The sequence below is a fragment of the Anthonomus grandis genome, chromosome 14 (genome assembly GCF_022605725.1).
Source record: "Anthonomus grandis grandis chromosome 14, icAntGran1.3, whole genome shotgun sequence".
Taxonomy (NCBI): Eukaryota; Metazoa; Arthropoda; class Insecta; order Coleoptera; family Curculionidae; genus Anthonomus; species Anthonomus grandis.
This window is the reverse complement of record NC_065559.1, coordinates 16,366,809-16,388,851: the sequence shown is the minus strand read 5'-3', so window position 1 is coordinate 16,388,851 and position 22,043 is coordinate 16,366,809. Positions and strand designations below refer to the sequence as shown.

Sequence of the window (22,043 nt, the reverse complement as noted above, 5' to 3'; positions counted from 1 at the left end):
AAGATGGCAGTGGGCGTTTAATTGTTTTTGCGATAACCTGCTTTAGCTTCTTAACGGTTTTATTAATTTTAACAAATTTGATATCGTTGAAAAGAGCAATTCTTGGGCAATAATAATCGACCAAAATATAGTTAATTTAGTTGAATCCTTCGCAGCACAGTACCTAATATGTCCTATGATGAATAAATAATTTAATTAACCTGATAGCACAGTTAAAAAACATTTTATCAACTAACAGCTAGTACCAAATTATTTGCTTGAATAAAATGCTTAATTCTGAATTTATACTTTGAGCTTGTTATATATTTATTGTGTGTATTAGTGAATTGCATTTGACTGAAAAATGAGAACGCTTATAGCTTAATCAGATAAATATAATAATGGGTATCTATAGTTTATATAGTAAGAGCTCTAAATAAATAAAAATCTTAACACACAACAAATATTAAAAATACATCCCTTTCTATTTATGTTTATCACCACATTTAACAGTTTTTATATCAATTTGGCCTAGTTTAAAGTGGTACGGAGGAAGATGATATATACGAATAAGTAACATAGCTCTGATATAAAAAGCTAAGAATGGTAATACTTACTCCAATCGACTCGGCCTCCCTTTTAAAAGTGAAGCTCTAAACGAAATATCAGATGTTCTTCGGTTCAATTTAAAATTTGTCTCTGTCTGAACTGGATGAATATTATTAAAATTAACTGAATCAGTGCTAGCACGACGTTTGCCAATAAATTTTTTATTTATGCCTAGAAAACCCCTTTGACTATTCGTTGGACTTAACGTTACTGGATGAATTGGTTCTTGTAAAACTTTCCTAAAAAAATTAAAATGCAATTAATTATAGCAAAAAATTTATATTAGTAGCTAACTTTGTATATTGAACTTGTCGCCTTGCCGTATCTCTTTGCTGTTTTAAAGCTTGAACGTAGTTTACCATCAAGTTAACTGAATCTGTCAATCGGTCTTCATGCTGTACTGCTCCGTATCTTTCTGCTGCAATCGATACCAGCGATGCTGCTTTTGTTAAAGTTTCAATCTGTTAATAAAAAAAAACTACTAAATTGAAAGCATGAGTAACGAAGTAGACTATTTTTCTTACCTGCGAATATAATGTAGAAAGAAGATCAGCAGTCTCAAAATTAATGCAAAGTGGTTTAAGTAGTCCTAGGTTCTTTTTCAATTTTTCTACTTCTACATTTAAATTACTCTCTGTTTGATCTCTGGCTCTTCTCTGCCTTTCGCACCTATTTTTGATCGTTGTCGCATCTATGGTAAATGCTAAAGATAGACTAGTAAATTTCTGTTCTAGAGTTTCTTCGTTCTTCAAACGTTCTCTACAATTAAAAAAAAATAGAAATGTGTAATTAAAGAAATGTAATAGGGTTAGTAGGAAACTGATCATTTTACTTTTAACAATTTACATTTAAATAATATATTATTTGTAACAACTATTGGCTAATATTATGGCATATATACGCATTTTTTAGATAATGGAGGAGAGCGGCTGTATCGTGACAACAGTAAGGCAAGATTAAGAAAAATCTGTACTATCTAATCAATTTGACAATTGATTAGATCAAGCAATATTATTTTTATTATTATTATTATTATTATTATTATTATTATTATTATTATTATTATTATTATTATCCTACCTCAAACCAGAATAACACATATCCATCTCAAAAAGACATTGCAAATTTCAGGAGTGTTCAACTAATAAAACCAAGTGAGTATAATTTCAAAATCTCAAAGCAGAATAGATAGATAACGACAAAAACAGCAAGTCTAAGCAATTGGACCACCAATTGTTTATAGTTAAAGATGTGTGTAACATTATTAGGAGACATACGTAAATAGGTGATATACATAACTGGAAGGTACCGGGTGCCGATCACATCCAAACCATACTATTAAATTATGTTCTTTTAAGCCTTTAAAATATGCCAGAGTTTCTCACGGAAAGTACTACCATACTACCTAAATGTTATCGAACGATAGCCATAACACTAAAGATCCATCAAAATATCGTCCAATAACTTGCCTACCTATGCTGCATAAACTAATTACACCTTGCTTTACAGAACAAATATACAGGATATTATTGAAATGGTGTAAAAAAATTCGGGGGTGATAGTACTCCTAAAAATAGTAAAAAAAGGTCCTATAAATATAGGGCGGAAAATGCATATTAAGGGAGTTAGGGGCACTGAAAAATTGCATTTAAAAAACGGGCTTTTTAAAATTGTAGGCTTAAAAATCAAGATAAAATTACGAAAAAAAATCTTCTGCCATAAATTTTGATACTGAAAAATTATTTGGAAAATCGGAAAGGGTAGTCTTTGTAAGAGGTTTTTTTCCGCAAACTGGGTTAATTTTTAAAAAACCAAAGACTTTTTTCTACAAAAAAAGTACCTTTGTTGCACATCGCTTACAGCGATAGTTTTCGAGAAAATTGAAGGTAAAAAGTTTGCTCTAATGGGTTGCTAATTGGTTCATCAACATAAACTTATAAAATTTATGGCGTTTCAAAAGTAATTAAGTAGTTATTAAGTAATTTATTGAAAAATCAACATTTCATGATTTTTTAAAATATGTCATAGCTTTAAAATGAAATAAAGCAAATACCAAAATTCCTTATTAAATGCATACTTATTTGATTCATTAAAGGCATGCGAGCGTATCACTTTATTTATTTTGCATGTACGCAAAAAAATGTAGTAAAAAAAGTGCTTTGTCGGTTTATTGCTGTTAAAGTGTGCGTAAACGTAAAATTTGACGAATTATAGAATACACTGTAATAATGTATGTACTTTGAAAATATGGAAATAATTATTATTCTTTGGTAAATTGGTTAGTTTAAATTACTGTTTAGAGCTATAAGTATAGTTGTAGGGGTAATAAATATATTTAAAAATATTAAAAATTAATAAAATATCTGAGATGAAATTCTAAATCATTACCGTAAATATTTAGGTGTATATTTATTTATTAATAATATGTTAGTTACCCCAGTTAGGTTTAAATAAAATATTTTTTTATTCATATTATTCGATATATAGGGTAATTCACGACTTACAACCCGGGATATTTCTTAACTTTACAGGAAAAAAAAAATTTCGAATATCAGAGGCATTCCAAAGGTGTCTTTTCACATTATTATGAGATACAGGGTGTTTTAAATTGCAGAAACCTATCACAGTTATGTTTTTTTATATGAACCACCCTATATATTATTTGATTTCTGTATTCTACATCGTAAATAAAGGCATGTATTATTAAAATTTATCCAGCCTAAAGTTTTCGAAATATTTTATATTTTGTGAAAATACTGAGATAATTTCAATGATCAATTCCTTAATTTCCCAGTATTATTAGAGAATATTCCTCTACGCCTTCGAAGAACTATGTGGATTCAAATGAATGGAGCACTGCCACATTTCCACCGTAGGGTTAGACAATTGTTAAATAAGAAGGGGTTAAAGGAAGGGGTAGTTCTATCGAGTGGCCTCCAAGATCGCGGATTTGACAGCTTCGCGTTTTTTTATAGAGTTTTGTGAAAGATCTTGTTTTGAAGTTACCTCCACCACACCAAAAAATATGAAAGAGCAGATGAGAATACGTGTGGGTTCTCGTCATTTCAGTAACGACAATTTTGCTTATTAATATGCCTATTTAAATAAAAGTAACACTTATCACTGAAGAAAATATTTTTAGTTAGTCGAGGTTCTGCCGTAATTCTGTTATTATTTCACAAAACTGGATTTCTCTGTCAATCAAACAGACCTTATTTGGTATGTGATTGCATACTGCGCTGTTTTAATTTTTTTTAATTTTTATCATTATGGATATTTATACCTCTTGAAAAAGTTCAATTGATTAAATGGTTTTGTGGAGATAATTCGGCAGTACAATGTAGGGATTTATTCTCAGTAAATTTTAATAATAGACCTATTACTTGTGCTAAAACTATTTTAAATGTCATGTATAATTTTGAGACAACTTTTTGCCACCTTGTTACAGGTTAAAATTGGCATTTTATACTCTTTATTAAAAGCACTGATTACAGTTATATTTTCAAAATAGATATTTTACAAATATTAATGATTGATACTAGTAATGCCCTCTCTGTAATAGCCTCCCAAGTAAACCATAGTTCTGTTCTCTAGCCATTTCAAATTACAGTTTTCTTTTTTTTAATGACACATTTAGTCTTGTACATTTCAGCATCATATTGTACTGGTTGTTAATGAAATTTTATTTATACTCTTATAAAACCCGGTTCTGGACTAAAGAAATATTTTAGAATTTAAATTATATCCCATATTGCTTATTCCATACTTTATTTAATTATTTTATAACGAATAATGATTAATTGGGCATGTACAATTATTGTGTGTTGTACTGTTCATAGTACAATATCTGATTTTGGCTTGACCATACCAGATATGCTGGTTGATTTTACTCGGACTGACCTATCTAATTTTTGTCTCTTTTTATCTAATGTAAATATTAGTTTTCTTGGAAGATAGCAAGAAGTTGCTGGTCTAGGCAAAATCGAAATTGATTGTCATAGTGACACATATTTTCATTGCCAACTTCCTTGGGCCACAAATTTTGTTATTTATTTTTTATAAAAGGTTTTATGGTACTTATAAAAAAAGTTAAGTTATTTTGTTATATATTTCGATTGGCAATACACTTTGTGCGTGATTGCTTAAGAGGATTATTCACCTATAAATTTCTGTTTCCTGGATAACTTTTTTATTTTACAATATTTTTTAATGCGGTTTTCACTAATAAAATGTACATATTTTTGTCAAGAGTTGATAGGTGCCAGTTTTTCAAATTTCTAAAATTTTGATTTTTTATTTAAAAACCAAAAAGATAAATAAAAAAACCTTTCCATACGTCTCTAGATACATCGATTTTAGAAACATTATATTAAAAAATCATTTCAAAAAAAATAATAATAAACCTTTGAGAATGGAAATACAAAATTCAGGCATTTTTCTTATAATTTCTTGAACCGCCGATAAGTTTAGTATCATATGACAACAACGCACGGCCGGGCTACCGTGAATCAAATCAAGAAACGCCCGACGCTTGTTCGGCCCGATCTGTGCAAGCGACGGTATCGGCTACCGTTCAACAGCAATAATTCAATATTATGCAAAATTGAAATGTTGATTGGCATTTCACTTAGAAGTATTTTATTGGGAAGGTGTTCCAATTTTCTGCACGTTGTTCTTTATACTATTAGGTGTTTTATGTTTATTTTTAAGAAATGGGAAAAAGAAAAGAAGGAAAGTCAAAAGTTTATTATTCTAAACGAAAAAGTAGGAAGCCAAAAAAGGATCAGTTTAGGCCTAGAATGGCTGCAAATATGGAATAAGAATGCCACATTGCTTTTACTATTTATATATAAATGATTAATTTTGGAAAGAAAAAATTATAGAAAAATAAAGATTTTTTATTTTAAATGTCTACTGCCTGTAGAATCATAGATCCTAGGCATAATAGAGGCATGGAAATTCGAAACCCATCTAGAACTTGAGCTGTAAATGACAATTTTTGTATTACATTTGTTTGGTTTTTCTATTTTCATTAGAATATACCACTTTGTTGTATTATAATTTTCATTTTTGTATACTTACTTATATAACTCTTTAATATTGTCTTATATTTTATACAGCTTGTTCTAAAACATGTACCTACGTCATTATAAGTACACACAACATCCATAAACACAAAAAAAATAAGTGTAATCTAATGTAACGAGTTCAAAACTGAGACACACATTTTTTTAAAATTAATTGAACTTGGGGTTTATTTTATGCCCCTTTGATGAAGCTCACGCGTATGTCATAATTTATTTTTTGTATTCTGATTGCTAAGAACTGTTTAAGACGGCATATTTAAAGGTGATTAACATTAAAAGAAATTAATATTTATTTATTTTTTTATTTCTCTTTGACGAGAGCTGTATATACAGGGTGGGTAAACGTAAACGAAACGGCTATGTCGGGCTCGTAAAGATTTTAAAAAGAAAACGCTCGGACCCGTCAATTTAGATTACCACGAGGAAACATTTTCAGAGTGTAATACTACCCCTATCTGTCATCCCTTAGCCAGGGTGGAACTAACCTCAAAAATTTTAAATGGAATAGTGGCTTGAGTTATACCTTGTTTGAGAGGTCTTTTGATTTTCTTTACGGCTACACCTAATTTAAAGGATTTTACTTCAGCGGTTCTCAAACTATTGACTATTTTAACATTTAATATAGTTTTTTGGAAAACCTGTATTAAATGTTGGGTGTTTGGAAAAACTGTATTAAATCGCAATTCTTTATGGACCTATTAATTTATAACAATCATACATAAACACTAGTCCAACAAATACTGAAAATGGCCATCGTTATAAGCCATGCAATAATACAGATTTATATATACCGGGTGGTGCGTCGCCGAGCGGAACATAGGAAAACCCATGTAAATTTTAAGGGGGTCAATTATTGGCTTCCCTGTACATTAGATAGAAAAAATTTAAAATAACTTTTTGAAGAGACCAATCTGGCAAAGCCTTGTGCAAAGTTTCAAAAAATTTTAATAAGCTAATCTTGAATTATTCAATGTAATGTAATTGCAAAATTAGCAAATTTTCAATTCAGGTAAAACCATACGAGCACGAGTAAAGTGAATATTGTCACTGACGTGAGGAAAAGTGTCGATAAATCAGTGATAGTCGATATTTGAAAACAAGTATGAATTATTCAATAGACGAAAAAATATTCATAATTAAGTGGCATTATGCGGGAAACAGTTTTAGAGCAGTATCTGAAAAGTTTTCAGTTTATTTCCCCACCAAGGCCATTCCGTTCATTTCAACTATTAAACGTATTGTCAATGAGTCCAAAGGTACCGTAATAAATAATTGTAAATGTTCAACTCAGGATATCGAGAATAGAGCCGAAGAAAGAGAGAACAGAGATCTTAATATTCTACTGAGTGTGGAGGAAAGCAAGATGGTTAGTACGAGGGTTCTTGGGCAAGAGGTAAATAAACAACATACAACGGTATTGCGCACTTAAAAAAACACAAATATTATTCGTATAAATTCGAAAAACATCAAGTTGCAGGAAGGAGATGAAGAGCGAAGAATGGCATTTTGTTTTGAAATGATGGAAAGAGCAAATAATGATAGGAATTTTTTTTTAAATATTTGTTTTACCGATGAATGTACATTTACCCTCAACAATGAACCAAATGTTCAGAATTGCCGGTATTGGAGCCAAAAAAATGAACATCGCTTTGTTCATACTCGAACACAATATCCCCAAAAAACAAATGTATTCGTGAAAATTATCGGACACCATATCATTGGACCCTTTTTTATGGACTATAACCTAACAGCTGAAACCTATTTGAACTTATTTCAAAATCAAATTGGACCCGCCTTGGAAGAAGTTGTTCAGGAAGATCAAATGATCTGGTACCAAATGGATGGTTGCCCGGCCCATAATTCCCGTATGGTTAGAGAGTGTTTGGAAAATGCTTTTAACGGCAATATTATTGGTCCACGGTACCGGATACTATGGCCAGCCATGGATAACCATTGGATACAGAGCAAAATTCTATTTATTCGTGTTTTTTTATTGTTGGCTGGGTCCCTTTTTCTTTGAACAAACTTTAACGGGACAAGTGTATCTCGATTTTCTCCAATTTGAATTAGTTCCAGCATTACTAGCTTTATTTCCAAATCCATTGAACCTAGACTATCCTGACAAAGAACTAATTTTCCAGCAAGATGGCGCTCCTCCGCACTATGATGCCACTGTGCGTACATTTTTGGATGAAACCTTTCCCAATCGGTGGATAGGAAGGAGAGGACCCATCGAATGGCCTGCTAGGTCGCCTGACCTAACATCAATGAACTTTTTTTGTGGGGATACCTCAAGTCGAAGGTATTTTTTAATAGGCTAAATAATCTAGACGACTTGAAAGAGAGAATTCGCAGAGAAGTGGGTGCCATAACTCCGGAAATGATTGAAAATGTGCAACGAGACTTTATTGATCGCCTTGTATATTGTCAAGCCGTGAATGGCAACCATTTTGAACATTTAACTTAATTTTTGTTCTTTTTTTATTTGTTACAGGAATCGTCTTTTTTTTTGATAACTGTTGACTTTAGGTATAGGACATCATGCATGAAACATACGTAGAATTCCACGCGAAATTCACAGATGAAATAAAAAAAAGGTGCTTTTGTTTAAAAAAATGAAGTTGATGGTCGTAATTTATTTTTGAGCAACCCTATATATACAAACTTCACGTACAAAAATGCGCAGCTTAAAATAAAAATCGACGGGTCACACCCCTGAATTTTAAATGAATTTGGACATAACTTTTGGGATGCACTGTATATATATAATAGTGTTAGGCATATTTGGAAATGAGATAATTTCTTTTTTCGATCTATAGGGTTGCTTCTACCCTTTTTTGACGGAAGTCTCTAATTTATTATTTATATCTTAATTACTAAAACCTGTTTTAGGTACATATATTTGAAAGTGAGACAAAATTATAAACATTTTTATATCTCATTCCTTCTCTCCCTAAATTTGTGATACTAATACCCTCCTATATAAAAGCATTTTTTATGAATAAATTAAATCCGTTCATTTGAATAGTGAATAAACTGTATTACTAGAGGAACATGAGGATATTTTAATTGAACTTATACAACAATGTTATTTTCTTTACTGAGACAAACGTCGTGAAATACCAAAATACGCGTGCGACTTATTTGTTAGTAAACGCAAAAAAGTCCAACCGCATGCAAACTAAAAAAAAATGCACGAATCGGTTCTACCCGATGAACCTCTCTGGTAACATTGACCCGTCTGCTGCGAGACGAACAGTGTTCTGCTTTGCTTTAGCGATGCGTTGTTGCCAAATGCTCACCTTCCCGATAAAGCGCGTTAAATCCATTTCAGGCAAAGTCACGTGCTGATGATTGCTCTTAAATACGGGTTTGACCTCTGCGGTCGTTCCTTTTCCCAGACCGCCGTCATGAAGTGAAGAGTGCTTTAGTTCTTTTTGAAATTCGTGTGAATTTTACCCATATGGGGATATAGGTAATTGACTAAATGTGGTGATAGTAAATCAACTTTTTGGGCGTAATGCTATAATTTGTTGTTTTGTTGAATTTACTGGCCTTTATGGCGATTTAAAACCTAATAATTTTTCACGTGCCCTCGAACATCGGCAAAATAGCGGTTCTGATTGGCATTGGCAGGGGACAATTTAATTAGCAAAGCTACATAACATGGATTTTGGACGGATTTTTTTTGTACGGACCTGATTTTTTCATGCCACATGGTGCTTTCGTTTTGGGGTTATGTACTCTACTGGCTCTAATCTAGAAGGAGATTTTAAGCAACTGTGAGCTAACGTCTAACCTAGACCACTACCAGAGCTTGGCGTATTGTGAAGTGGAAGAGGTGAAGCTTGGAAGCCTGCAGTTTTTCTTTGACTGGAAATTGGATGTCTGGGAGAGTCTCGAATATGAAGTAGTCTGCTGTGTATGGAGCTAAGTGACAGAACATAACATTTTTTTTTTTATTCACTTGTTTTATTTTATTTTTATTATCACGACTTTTATCTTTTGAGTTGAGATACATACATAAGCTTATTTAAAATTTTATTGACATTATTTAATCGATGCTATTTTATTATTGAATATTACTGATATGAGTACATATATATGTGACAAGTGACTCCTGTGAGGTAAGACGCAGCCGGCTTCGTAGTACTACGAGTATATACTTGGGTTATATTATTTATTTTCAGACTACTCCTAAGATGTCAAATTTTCTCAGATTAGCTAGTAAATATTAGAGTAAACTAATAAAAGGGTAATTTTAAGTGGGGAAGCTTCAACAGTTAGGGTTGATATTTTTTTTTTGCTTAGGTCAATGTCCGTGGCGGGATAGGGTGAACTGCCCAGTTCTCGGCCACCTAACTGAATTTTTGACTTTGACTGAGAAATAAAATTAGAAAAAGGACAAAATTTGTTTTTTTTGTTTTTTTATGTGAAACCTTATAGTGTTCTTAATTGTTTCCTTTGGTCTAAAAAGGATAAAATATTCCCAGTTTTTATAAATAAATTAAAATTTAAAAAATGTGCATTCTGCCAGATCTCGGCCAGGTGGAATTTTTCTCGGCCTCAAAATGCCGGTTCTCGGCCGGGGTGGCCGAAAAATACTGACTTTCGACCGATCTAAATAAATAAAGTCCAGAAGCAATTAAAAAAGATTGTTTTAATTTTATTATAAGTCGTACAAGTAAAAATGTAATATGTTTTTATTCTTGTATTGAAAAATAAAAAAACACAACTAAAGAAGCAAATAACAGGGTATATATTTAATACCAACTTAGTACAAACATACTTAGTAGGTACCTACCTAGTTTTGTAGGAACTTCAAATCTCTATAGTTAACAAAAATATAAAAAATTGCTTATAACTAATAGTAAATAGTAAAACTAATACCTTACCTACTATAATGTAGGTTCCTAATATTAGGTACATACACAAACAAATAACAGACAGATACTTTGAACAAAAACTTAAGTTCTTTTAAACTCTATAGACAAACAAAAAAAGAAACAAAACTCTAACAAAAATAAAAAAAACATTGCTTCTTTTAAAACTTTTCTTAAAACTATTGATACCTAAATTATAAGTACCTACTATAATAACTAGGTAAGTAACGGCAAGGAACATATACATAGGTAGGTAGGTATTTTACTGGCAAGAAATACATATAAAATCTTTGCTTGCAGCTTCTGAATATGATAAATGGGACAATTCAGTGCACGCTAAATGGTACCACTTAGGACAGATATCACAGCCTACATTTTTCAAATTGTCATCTTCTGTATCACTTATAAGTTCGTCCTCGCAAAGAGAACACATAAGTTTAATTTTTTTACTTTTTTTGTTATTTTTCGAGACACTCATATTTTTAGCTATCAGTGTCTTTTTCTCCTGTCTTTCTTCTTTTTTCTTCTTCTGGACATCCAGTTTATTCTGTTTTTCTTTTTCTTGTTTTTGAATATGTTCCCTCCAAGCTTTGGAGGAAATTGTACTTGGCAGTTTATCTCGTTTTTTACTTTCGTTATTTTTTTTAATAGGTTCGGGAAACTTCAGATGTTGAGAAAATGGACTTAAAACTTCAACGTCGTTCATAGATTTTTGGGGGTTTTTTTCGCCAATCTGGATTTTATCTAGTTCATTTCCGATACTTTTTAATGGTCTTTCTTCTCTTGTTATTGCATCTGCTCCTTTAACTTCACATGCTGTTTGGTTGTTAATATTTTCTTTACTACTATTTATGTCATATCCAAGTTCTTCAGGAATATTATTTTTAGATTCTTTAAATAATAATGGTTGCTTGAACTCTTCAGTTTGATTGATGGTATGGCCTTCTTCAATGATAGTTAAGGCATCATTGTCTGCAAGATTTCTTTGGTTTTCTGGTTCACTTTTATTGTCATCTAAACTTTTAGTCTCTTCAATTGGATTAGTAGAGTCGTGACTTTCTTCAATGGTAGCAAGGGTTTCATTTTCTGGTGGATTCTGATCATCTTCTTCACATTTTTTGTCATCATTTTTAATTTTTTTACCGAATTCTTCAATTGGACTGGTAAATTCATGAGTTTCTTTGGTGATAGCAGATGTATAATTTCCTTGTGTATCTTTTTTATTATCATGTTCGGGTTTTTTTTCAATTGCTTCATCTTTGTTATCATTGTCATTTGGTCCTTTCTGTTTGTAATTGTCTTGATAAATATTTATAGAATCATTATAGTTGTGTCTATGCTCTGGTTCTTTGGCTCCAAATATGTCAGTGACAGATATATCCAACGGCAAATCTGTCAATGTTAAATTTAAATCCTCAAAGGGAATTATACTCAAAGAATCCATTGGGACAATACTACCAATAGGTAGTGACTCTGACAATGAATTATCTTTATGTATTGTTATTTCCATGTCATTAACAGTTATGTCACTTATAATATTTATCGTTTCATGCTCAGTCTTTACCTTTATTTCATCTATGGTTTGGTAAATGATTTTTGCGTCAACACCTTTGGCAGCTAAGTTTGTTTCGATAAGATTTATCACTTTTTTGGCATTATCAATTTCTTCTTGTTTAATGTCATATTCTTTTTGGACTGGGCGTTTGTTTTTTTCTAAAACATTTTGGACACACTTTGTGTAATCCACATTGTCCGGATTTAATGGAAAGAGTCCACATTTACGAAATCCATTTTTAATGCAAGGCACCATATCTACCTTATCTAAACTTTGCTGAAATATTTTACAAAAATTCACTTTTGTAATTGAACTGGTTACATCATCCTGTGTACTTTGCCATTCCCTGACGGTTTTTTTCCATTGGTGTTTCAATGGCCTAAACACGCTTACATCTGCGGGCTGGAGTACATGGGTGGTGTTGGGTGGTAGTGAGTAAAGAATAATTCCATTTTTTTCACAGAATTCGCTTAAAAATATATTTAAATGTGAGCGATGTCCGTCTATAAATAATATGATTGGCTTTTTAATATTGCCATTCTCAAGCCATTTATTGAAATCATTGCAAACATATTCATAGAATACGTCGCTCTTCATCCACCCACTGTCGGATTTACCAAGAACCCAATTATCAGGCATATTCATAATAACTGATTTCGGGGGCCTTACATACGGAAATACAACTAGTGGGGGGCAAATATCTCCATGTGCATTAAATGTAATAAGAACTGTCAGTGTTTCCTTTTCATTGCCTTTTTTAACTGAATATACGTTCTTAAGACCCCGAGGAGCAAGAACTTTTCCTGTTTTAGGATCTAATGAAAATCCTGATTCATCTCCGTTGAAAATACGGGTAGGATCCTCCATAACCTCTTGAAGATTATTCTCTTCCAAAAAATTACTCAATTCCCTAAACCATGACCTAATATACTCTTCGGTGACTACTGCCCGTGCTTTATTAATGCTTTCAGACTCATGCAATTTTAGTTCTGGATGTCTCGAGAGAAATCGCAAGTACCATTTCTCTCCAACCCTATTATTTTTAAAAGAATCGATTTTTCCATTACTAATGGCAACTTTAGTAACGGTCTCCATCAACTCATGTTTTTTTATTGGAAATCCGGACTTAGCAAGCGCTATAGCCCACTCTTTTATGCGTTTCTCACCTTCAATTGTCATAATTGGTTCTGGCCCAGTTTTTTTCAATTCATCTGGTTTTCTTCCAGCCACTCTATCTTGGATAGTGCTCCTGGGAACGCCAAATTCTTTTGAAGCTGCTCTAACGCTCAAGGTTCCTTCCCTCACATGTTTAAGGGCTACATTGAGATTTTCTTCATTGTAGGTGAACATCTTACGGGGTTTTGAAACGTTTAACTTTACGCCTTTCTTGGTAGCCATCTAAATAAAAATAAAAAACACAGAATGTAAATAGGTATAGGCTAGCAAACGGATCTGAAACACCAAAAGAAATGTTTGTTTTTATTTTTTAATTTTTTTTTTTTTTTTTAATATTGTTTGTGAAATTTAATTTAAATGCGTATATAATTATATTATAAATGTATTTAAATTAAATTTTAAAATAATAATTTGAAGATAAAATTAAAAAAAATAAAAACAAACATTGCGTCCGGTGTTTCAGATCCGTTTGCCAGACCTACAAGTAGGTACATCTGTTTTTTTTTTTTTAATATTTAAGATCTTAATTTTTTTTAAATTAATAAAGTAAAAAAACAATATGTTCATTGCAAGAAACTAATTTTTTGCATGCATTTTAATGGCAAAATGGTTTTAGTTAATTTAAAGTACTTAAGAAACCATAGGTAATAAGTTGTATACTTTTTTTTTTGAATAGTGTCGTTACTTTGATAATGTCTTAAGCCCTGGTGATGGGCTACGGCCGAAAGCGCTAGGCAGCAATTTTTAATTTATTATATACGCTGAATACAAATAGTGTGTTTTGTTTATTAATCATAATAGTAGACCAACGAATTTAAAGGAGTTGAGAAACAAAATTGTTATATCTGCCAATTCCATTTCACCTCAAATTCTTTTGGAAGTAAGAAACTGCTTTTACGGTAGGCTAACCTTTGTTTAGCTAAAGAAGGAGGTCTTTTTGAGCCTTTTATTTAAAGAATTTATTGATTCTAGATTCTGATAGATAAAATTTTTTAGTTTATATTTTATTTTAATAAGAACACCGCTTTAATTTTTAATATGCAATACACAGCATAAAAAAATTGTAATTACGAATCTATGCGGGCTTTACACATGTAATTTCTGCATTAGAAAAATGTTTTACCAATGCCGCGTAATATTCTTTAACATTTTGCCGCAAGAGATACAGCTCTCACTGACGTCAGACGCTTACCAAAATAAAATTTAAAATGATCGAACTCGAACCTCGAACACCAGCGTACTGTCGCGACGGCGGCGTTTCAACATCTCGCCTGCTAGGAACTTTATATGTACAGTGAGCCATTTGCCAATCTGTATAGTATATTCTGTAAACTCTGGCTAGACTATTGTTCCAGAAGATTTGCTAAATTTCCACATATCTCCGAGATATCGCGCGGTTTCGTCCTTCGTTCGCATCAGGTCGGATCTAGGCGACGTACGGAATGATTCCCGAATGCTGGACAACAGCTGGTATATATATTTCTACTGTTAAAATCGTTACACTATGAAGGAAATAATGAAAATTGCTACACAGTTGTTTATGGAAGAAGAAGCAGATTTTGATATTATCATTAATGCACAAGAAACGTAGAAAGGTTCATAACATGTTTGTTCAAAGAAGAAAAGAGGGGTGTTTTAGTATGCTGACAATGAGACATTTAATTGATGATGAAACTAAACTTAGAGAATACTTTAGACTAACCAGTTGCCAGTTTAAAGAACTGTCAAATCTTGTATCTGCCGATTAAAAAAAAACTTCTAGGAAATGCGTTAAAAGACGAATTATAGCCAAGGGAAAGCTTGCTTCGGTGCTAAGGTATTTCATAGTGAGAATAATATCTGTAGAACTATATCAAACCGTATTTATTCTTTTTAGGTACTTGGCTACAGGAGAATTCTTTCGTTCTATGGCATTTAATTATAATATTTCCCATAATTATGTACATTAGTGTAATGATGCGAGACATTTGAGTGGTAAGTTAGTGTCCGTTTTTTTTAAACAACCAACGAAAGAAGATTATATTAGAATAGCTAGACAGTTTGGAGAAAAATGAGACTTTCCAAATTGCTGCGGAACTATTGACGGAAAACACATTCGTATTGTTTGTCCACATAATTCAAGAAGCTTGTTTTTTAACAAAAAAGGAATGACTCTTTTCTATTGTGTTATATACAAAAGTGTATGTTCAATTACCGCTTGTGTCGAGCACTTTCTCAAGTCAGTTTCTTTCTTTGCCCTGACTACTAAATCAGGTGGAAAATTCATAACTGTCATTTTTAAGAACATTATCTGCACCCATGTAATTGTAGCCTTGGCAGATGAACCAGTGTTGTGTTTTATATCCTCCTTCATTTTCCAATAGACATCTTTCAAACTTTTCCATTGAATTTTGCATTCAGTGACTAGATATAACATACGAAATGAAAATAGTTACAATTACTTGTTAAATGAAGATTTTTCAAATACTCGTTTGTGGCAAAAGCATATAAATGTACGCATCAGGATAATTTATTTTATATTTGTTTTAAGGTACGCTGTGTTTTGGGCGATTAAAGGAGGCGATTAAATGAAGCGTTTAATCATTTACGTCCAATCGCACCTAGTGGTCTGTTAGGTGAGCTCTAATATTCTATTTGATCGCCAATCAGTAGATTTTCCGTTCTACAAAAATGTTTACTAAAAAGGCACTCATGCATTACATGCACTTGTGCTCTTTTTCAACTTAAGATGCATTCGGGCGAATTTTCCAAAAGTTATCGGTAATTTTCTTTGCACTTATGATATTACTATTTAAAGTTAACAAACTTTTAGTGACACACTACCTGTAATCATAATTTACTTTGTAATCATAGATAAATTATAAAGCCTCGTTTTCACGAAGATAGTACTCTCGTGAAAGTGCTCTTATGATAGTCTCGATAGTCCTATCATGAAATGATGAGGTGTTTACACGTATACAAAAATATCACGATAGTAACCAATAACAAGATGACCGACACAGAGTTAATTGCTGCGGTAGCTGCTGTTGTTGTTGAAATAATTAAAATAAAACGCAGAAAAAAGAAAAAATCTAAAAAGATATGGGTGAGAAAATGGATAGGCAGGAGAAGTATACTTGGTGCTTCTGCAACACTTTTAAAAGAACTTGCTGTAGAAGATCCCAAAAGCTTTTTAAATTTTTTATGCATGAATGATAAAATGTTTAATACATTAGCAAAAAAGGTAAGTAAATTTTGAACTGGTTAATAATTAATAATAATTGTAAATTCTAGTTTTAAAAAAAGTTTTTTTTTAGGTTAGCAGTAAGATACAAAAGAATAATACTGTTATGCGAATGCCTCTAATAGCAAAGCTAAAACTTCAAATAGCTTGTCGATATCTTGCTACTGGCGACTCACTGAGATCTTTGCAGTTTCTTTACCGAGTGCCAAAGTGTACGATAAGCCAGTTTCTACCAGATGTCTTTGACGCCAAATACGAAGTATTGAAAGATTATGTTATGGTATGTAATACTAGGTATTAACGCACAATAATTTTGAATGTCTTTAATTATACAAAACATAAAAAAGTTAGGATATTTAATGAAAGCAACAGAATATTCTAAGAAAATTTAACTAAGTATTTATATTATTATTAACAGTCCAAATCATCATTATCATCTCCCGCCCAATTCGAAAAATAATTTACGAGGCGTGGCTTTGGTTTTTGAACGTTCTGCAAGCTATAATATATCTTTTCCTTTGAAGAAGTTGACGGTTCTGTATTGTGTTGATCTGTTTCGCTATTAAAGGTGACATCTGTTTCATTGTCAGATGCAGTATTATTTAAATTCTGTTCTTGGAAATGACGTAGTCGAGCAGTGGTTATTAATTTCTGGATATCACCCTGTAGTATGATTGCATCTTTTAATGGAAGAAGCTGTAGTTGAGAAGAAACAAGTTTTCCAAATACATCAAATTCATTGGAAGGAACAGACAGTTTTTGGGATGACACTTCTTTCAAAACTTTTACAGCCTCATATAAAGATTCATGATCATTCTTCATTCCTTTACGGTCGGACCTTTTGCGATTTATCTTTATTCTTTTTTCTGAACTGACAGAAGAGGTTTCTTCATTTTCCGTAGGCTCTTGCGTCAATTCATCTGATGTGAGCTCTACATTGGCTCGTTTAAAACTTGCCTGTGTCGTTCTCATCGAACTACTGGAAGGGGTTTCTTGAAGCTCCTTAGGTTCTTGCGTCGATTCTTCATATGATGTTGCAGACTCTGCATTTTGCTCATTTTCTTTTGAAAACATCTGCAATAAAAACAAAGATAAAATAATATTTTAATAATTTAGAATTGTTTCAATAAACGTGTTATTATTTTTTAGGTTCCTCAAAGTAAAAATGAATGGAATAAAGTGATAAATGGATTTGAAACTCGCTGGAATTTTTTAATTGTATTGGAGCAATCGACGGAAAGCATGTATTGGTTCAGTGCCCTCCGAATTCTGGTTCTCAATATTTTAACTACAAAGGAACATTTAGCATTGTACTGCTGGCAATGGTGGATCATGCCTATAATTTTACCTATATTGATATTGGTAGTTATAGCAGCAGTTCAGATGGTGGAATATTTGCCAAGTCTCTTCAAAAAGCTATTGAGGAAAATTTATTGAACCAACCTGACGGATCTGTTATCTTAGGAGATGAAGCATTTCCACTCAAGCCATATTTAAAGAAACCCTATCCCAGACGAAGTCGATTAACTGTTGCCCGGAAAGTATTTAATTATAGACACTGTAGAGCGAGACGTATAGTAGAAAATGCATTTGGAATCATTTCAGCCCGTTTTCGTGTATTCAGATCGCGAAGATCACTTGCTCCTCACAGTAGTAAAATTAATAAAAGCTGCATGTGTTTTGCACAACTGGATAAGAAAAGTGAGAAATAGTATAGTTGATTTAAATGCAACATTGCAGCGTAACTATTTGCCTGAAGCTCGGCAAACAAGAGAAGACCTTGCTAATTATTTTATAGGGGCAGGGGCAGTTGATTGGCAGTATAGAATGATAGAATAGAGAAAAGACTTTAAAATTCACCATCTTTTTTTTGGTCTCGCTATTTGTATAAAAATAATGGAAATAAAACTTACCAAATTAGATTCTGACTCGTTTTCTTCCAAGTTATGTCTTAAAAAACTATCAGCTACGGAAAACCATACAAGTTTTGGTTTGTACACATTACAGGCTCCCGTGCCAGTTCCCATAGACTTCTTTATTTTAGCCACTTCTTGATTATATGTACATCTTATGCTCCTAATTTTCTGCCTTAGTTCTTTCAATGTAGAAAGTCCTGATAAGGGCAGCAGAATTTCTTCAGCATGATCCCTCTTCGCTCTGTTTTTAAAATCGGGAGAGCTTTTTTTCCATAAACATGGTAACCTTCATATTCTTCCAAAAAATTAAGTATATCAAATTGCCTATTGCTCATTTTTACTTACTTTGCAGTTTTACAATAATTATTATATTATATATACGAGTATATTGCAAAAATCACGTTCCACGTTAAAATTTTAACAAAGCAACAACAAAATATCATGAAAGTTATGCCGACCTATCTAGGCAAGCGAGAGAGTACGAAAGTACTATCGCGATAGCATGATAGCTACTATCGGCTTATTTACATGGCAACAGTTCCTGATAGTTCATGTGACAGACACTATCATAATAGCAACTGTCGCGAAAATTATCACCGTAAAAACGAGGCTTAATAATCGTAATGCGACAGTATATACACTGTTACTGTGTATCTCTGTGTTTTTTTTTTATCGCATTCAATACATATACAAACAATAAACCAACAAAACCAATAAATGGTGTGTTTTATAATTTTGATGCCGACATTAACTTATTGATAAATTAATGAATGTGAATATTAAAAAGTCTAAGATTTTAAAACCGGCAAATGCCTAAATAAATTAGAAATAAATAAATAAGAAAAATTAATAAAAAAAACATTGTTAAACATCTAATTAGTAAATATGTATGAGAAAATGATAAAACGTTTTTAAATAACCAAAAGATACGTATTTTACTTGGAACCTAGATCCGTTTTAGTCCCTGTTGGATTATTTTTGTTATAAGTAAGGATACTACACGATAACATACTAATTAAGATAAGAATAGACTGGTAGACCTCAGAGCTGTCATGTGGCTACATTTAATAGGTTTTGAATTAATAACGAATATTTAATTATACTTTCTACTGGTACATACAACAATCACATATGATTATATTGTAACCGACCGGAATAAGATTGTTTGTTCAATGATCAGAAAATTCCGTCTCATACACCAGTTACGCTAAATCAGCTATTACTTCCTAATAAAATAAACTACCGATATTTTGTTATCGGTACTAGGAAGCAGGGAACATTTACAAACTTTGTAAAATATTTGATGGTAAAATAAATATATAAAATGTGCAGCAATTAAAATATACCCGGCCGGACCTGGCAGCGGTGGGTTACCTAGTTTGTGGTCTTTGAATCATGTCATGGTCATTTGTGTTAGTCTAGTTAGTTTATAAGTTATAACGAATCAACAGTAATAATGAAACTTGAGCGGCTGAGTGACGCAAAGTCCACGGAAAATTCGAAATGAAATGTAGTAAAAGTTGAAATTTACCTACTGTGTGTACTTATAGCAAGTTATTTTCAGATTCAATTTATTTTTTAATTAAAAAACGTGCCATCAACTTAAACAAAAATCTTTTCAAAAATTGCACCTTTTATTTATTGATTTATATCTTTTAGACTAGTTTTTAATTATCTCAATAATTATGTAATTGGATTTGGCGAACTCTTGCAGAAGTTGTAAAGTTTCATCAAATAATAAAAAAATTACCTCAGCTTTATTGTTAGATTTGACAAAGGACTTTTTTTAATCTAACAATCAGGTGATACTACCTCAGAGTTGGTCTTATCCATTGATAAGATCATATTTAAGAAACGGAATGCGGTGCATGTTAAGTTGGATCATACCGAATCATTAATAAAATCGGACAAAACAATTGTCTGTAAAGCGGTCACTTATATGCTAAATGCAATAAAATGACCAATAATCATAACAGTTTTGAGTAATATATTCTAAAGACTTTCTTAATTGGGCTTCCTGCAAAGATTCTTTTTCTTGAGGTACAGGTCTTTCAGGTTAGGTTTCAGGTTCCTTCATACATGTAGAATATAAAATAACATCACTTTTAAAATAACATCGTTTTGTTTGTCTATGAGGGTTATGTATAGTTTAGACAGTCAATAACCTTGAGTGAACAGTTAGCTAAGATCACCACCCGATTATCGTAAATTTCAATAGACAATTAAAAAGTGTGAGTATTTTTTAAATGCGCTAATAAATTGCATCGTTAGTGACCCTTCTATTGTATTAATCCATTACCCCATACCCAGTCAATCTATTACAATATTATCATATATCTAATAATATTAGCATAACTTAAAAAGCTTTATACACTACCCCATTTCTCACTCAGAAGGCCATAATTTAAAGAAAGTTAAATGACAAGGTCTGACTACTATTCGTCCCAATGAAAATCGATGATAGAAATAATAACGTAACATCCGACTTAAATTTTACTCTAGTAGGTATAATTTACTGGAATGTGCCAGCTACTACCGACCAACCAACATCGCCAATCTATAATTAGTTATAACAACTTTATCAATCTATGTATATTCTATGCATTATTAATATACTAAATAAAGGCTTCAGTTTTGAAATAAGCATGTTTGTAATAATATATCGTTTACCTACCATAATCGAATACCTACCTTATTATGATCTATATATTAATTATTATATATATTAACATCTAAATATCAATCATCTATTTCTGTTGTTGGCAAATAACTTTTTGCATTTAATATACCGATTATCTATCTGTTTAGTAAATTCTAAAAATTACCACCATATCACTAACCTATTTACGTCACCATAAAGTCCCAACTTTTGTAACACGGAATTAGGTAAGCTGGGAAAGGCCTCAGCATTTTCCGGTTGTGAACTTATGCCTCCATCTGAGTTTGACCGCTTTCTTTGTAATGATGCCTAAAAATATAAATAAAATAAAAATATTATTTACTATATATTTATATATTCCATAGAAAGTTGTGATTTCGAAATGGAAATTTAAAACGGAAAAATTCAATAAAAGGGGTTTTTTGTTGAAAAAATCCTTCATCGTATTTATTTTTGGATCGAGTGTATTTTGGCATCAAGGGTGTCGGTCAAAAAACTGTGACAGAAAAACTATTTTTGCTTAAATGGAACTTGCTTTATACTCGAGATCTTTTATGTTTAATGTCTTAGCTATATGATAGACAGTGTGTTATAAAATTTAGTGCACATATTTTCAGAGCGTATTACTGGAGACAAAATAAGACTGACCCCGAGAGTATGACTGAGATATGACCCCTCTCTGACCTACAGCACGTGAAAATAGCTTGATAAAAATTGATTATTTAGAACCGTGAACATAGTTATGCGTCAAATCTCCTGAAAAAATGCAAGTAACCGTTTTTTGGATGCTTCTCAAGTTTTTGAGAAAACGCTGATTAATAAAACGGAAGTATTATTAAACCCGATTAAACTATTAATTTAGCAAAAAAGTAACTAAGTGGTGTTCTACATTTTCAAAGTTCTTATCGGAAACTAAGATATGGGTTTTGGATTACGCCACTTCTGGGAAAAATGTC

General features: G+C 31.9%; 1 protein-coding gene across 1 annotated transcript in view; it reads right to left on the bottom strand.

Annotated features, from left to right (window-relative positions):
- LOC126744437 (uncharacterized) overlaps nucleotides 1-22,043 on the bottom strand; it is a 48,809-nt gene that overhangs the window by 14,335 nt on the left and 12,431 nt on the right. The window contains exons 2-5 of the mRNA XM_050451855.1: nucleotides 21,269-21,396; nucleotides 1,113-1,347; nucleotides 883-1,049; nucleotides 597-827 (exon numbers count right to left, since the gene is read on the bottom strand). Coding sequence (XP_050307812.1) covers nucleotides 597-827; nucleotides 883-1,049; nucleotides 1,113-1,347; nucleotides 21,269-21,396 — 761 coding nt within the window. The remainder of the gene's footprint in view (nucleotides 1-596; nucleotides 828-882; nucleotides 1,050-1,112; nucleotides 1,348-21,268; nucleotides 21,397-22,043) is intronic.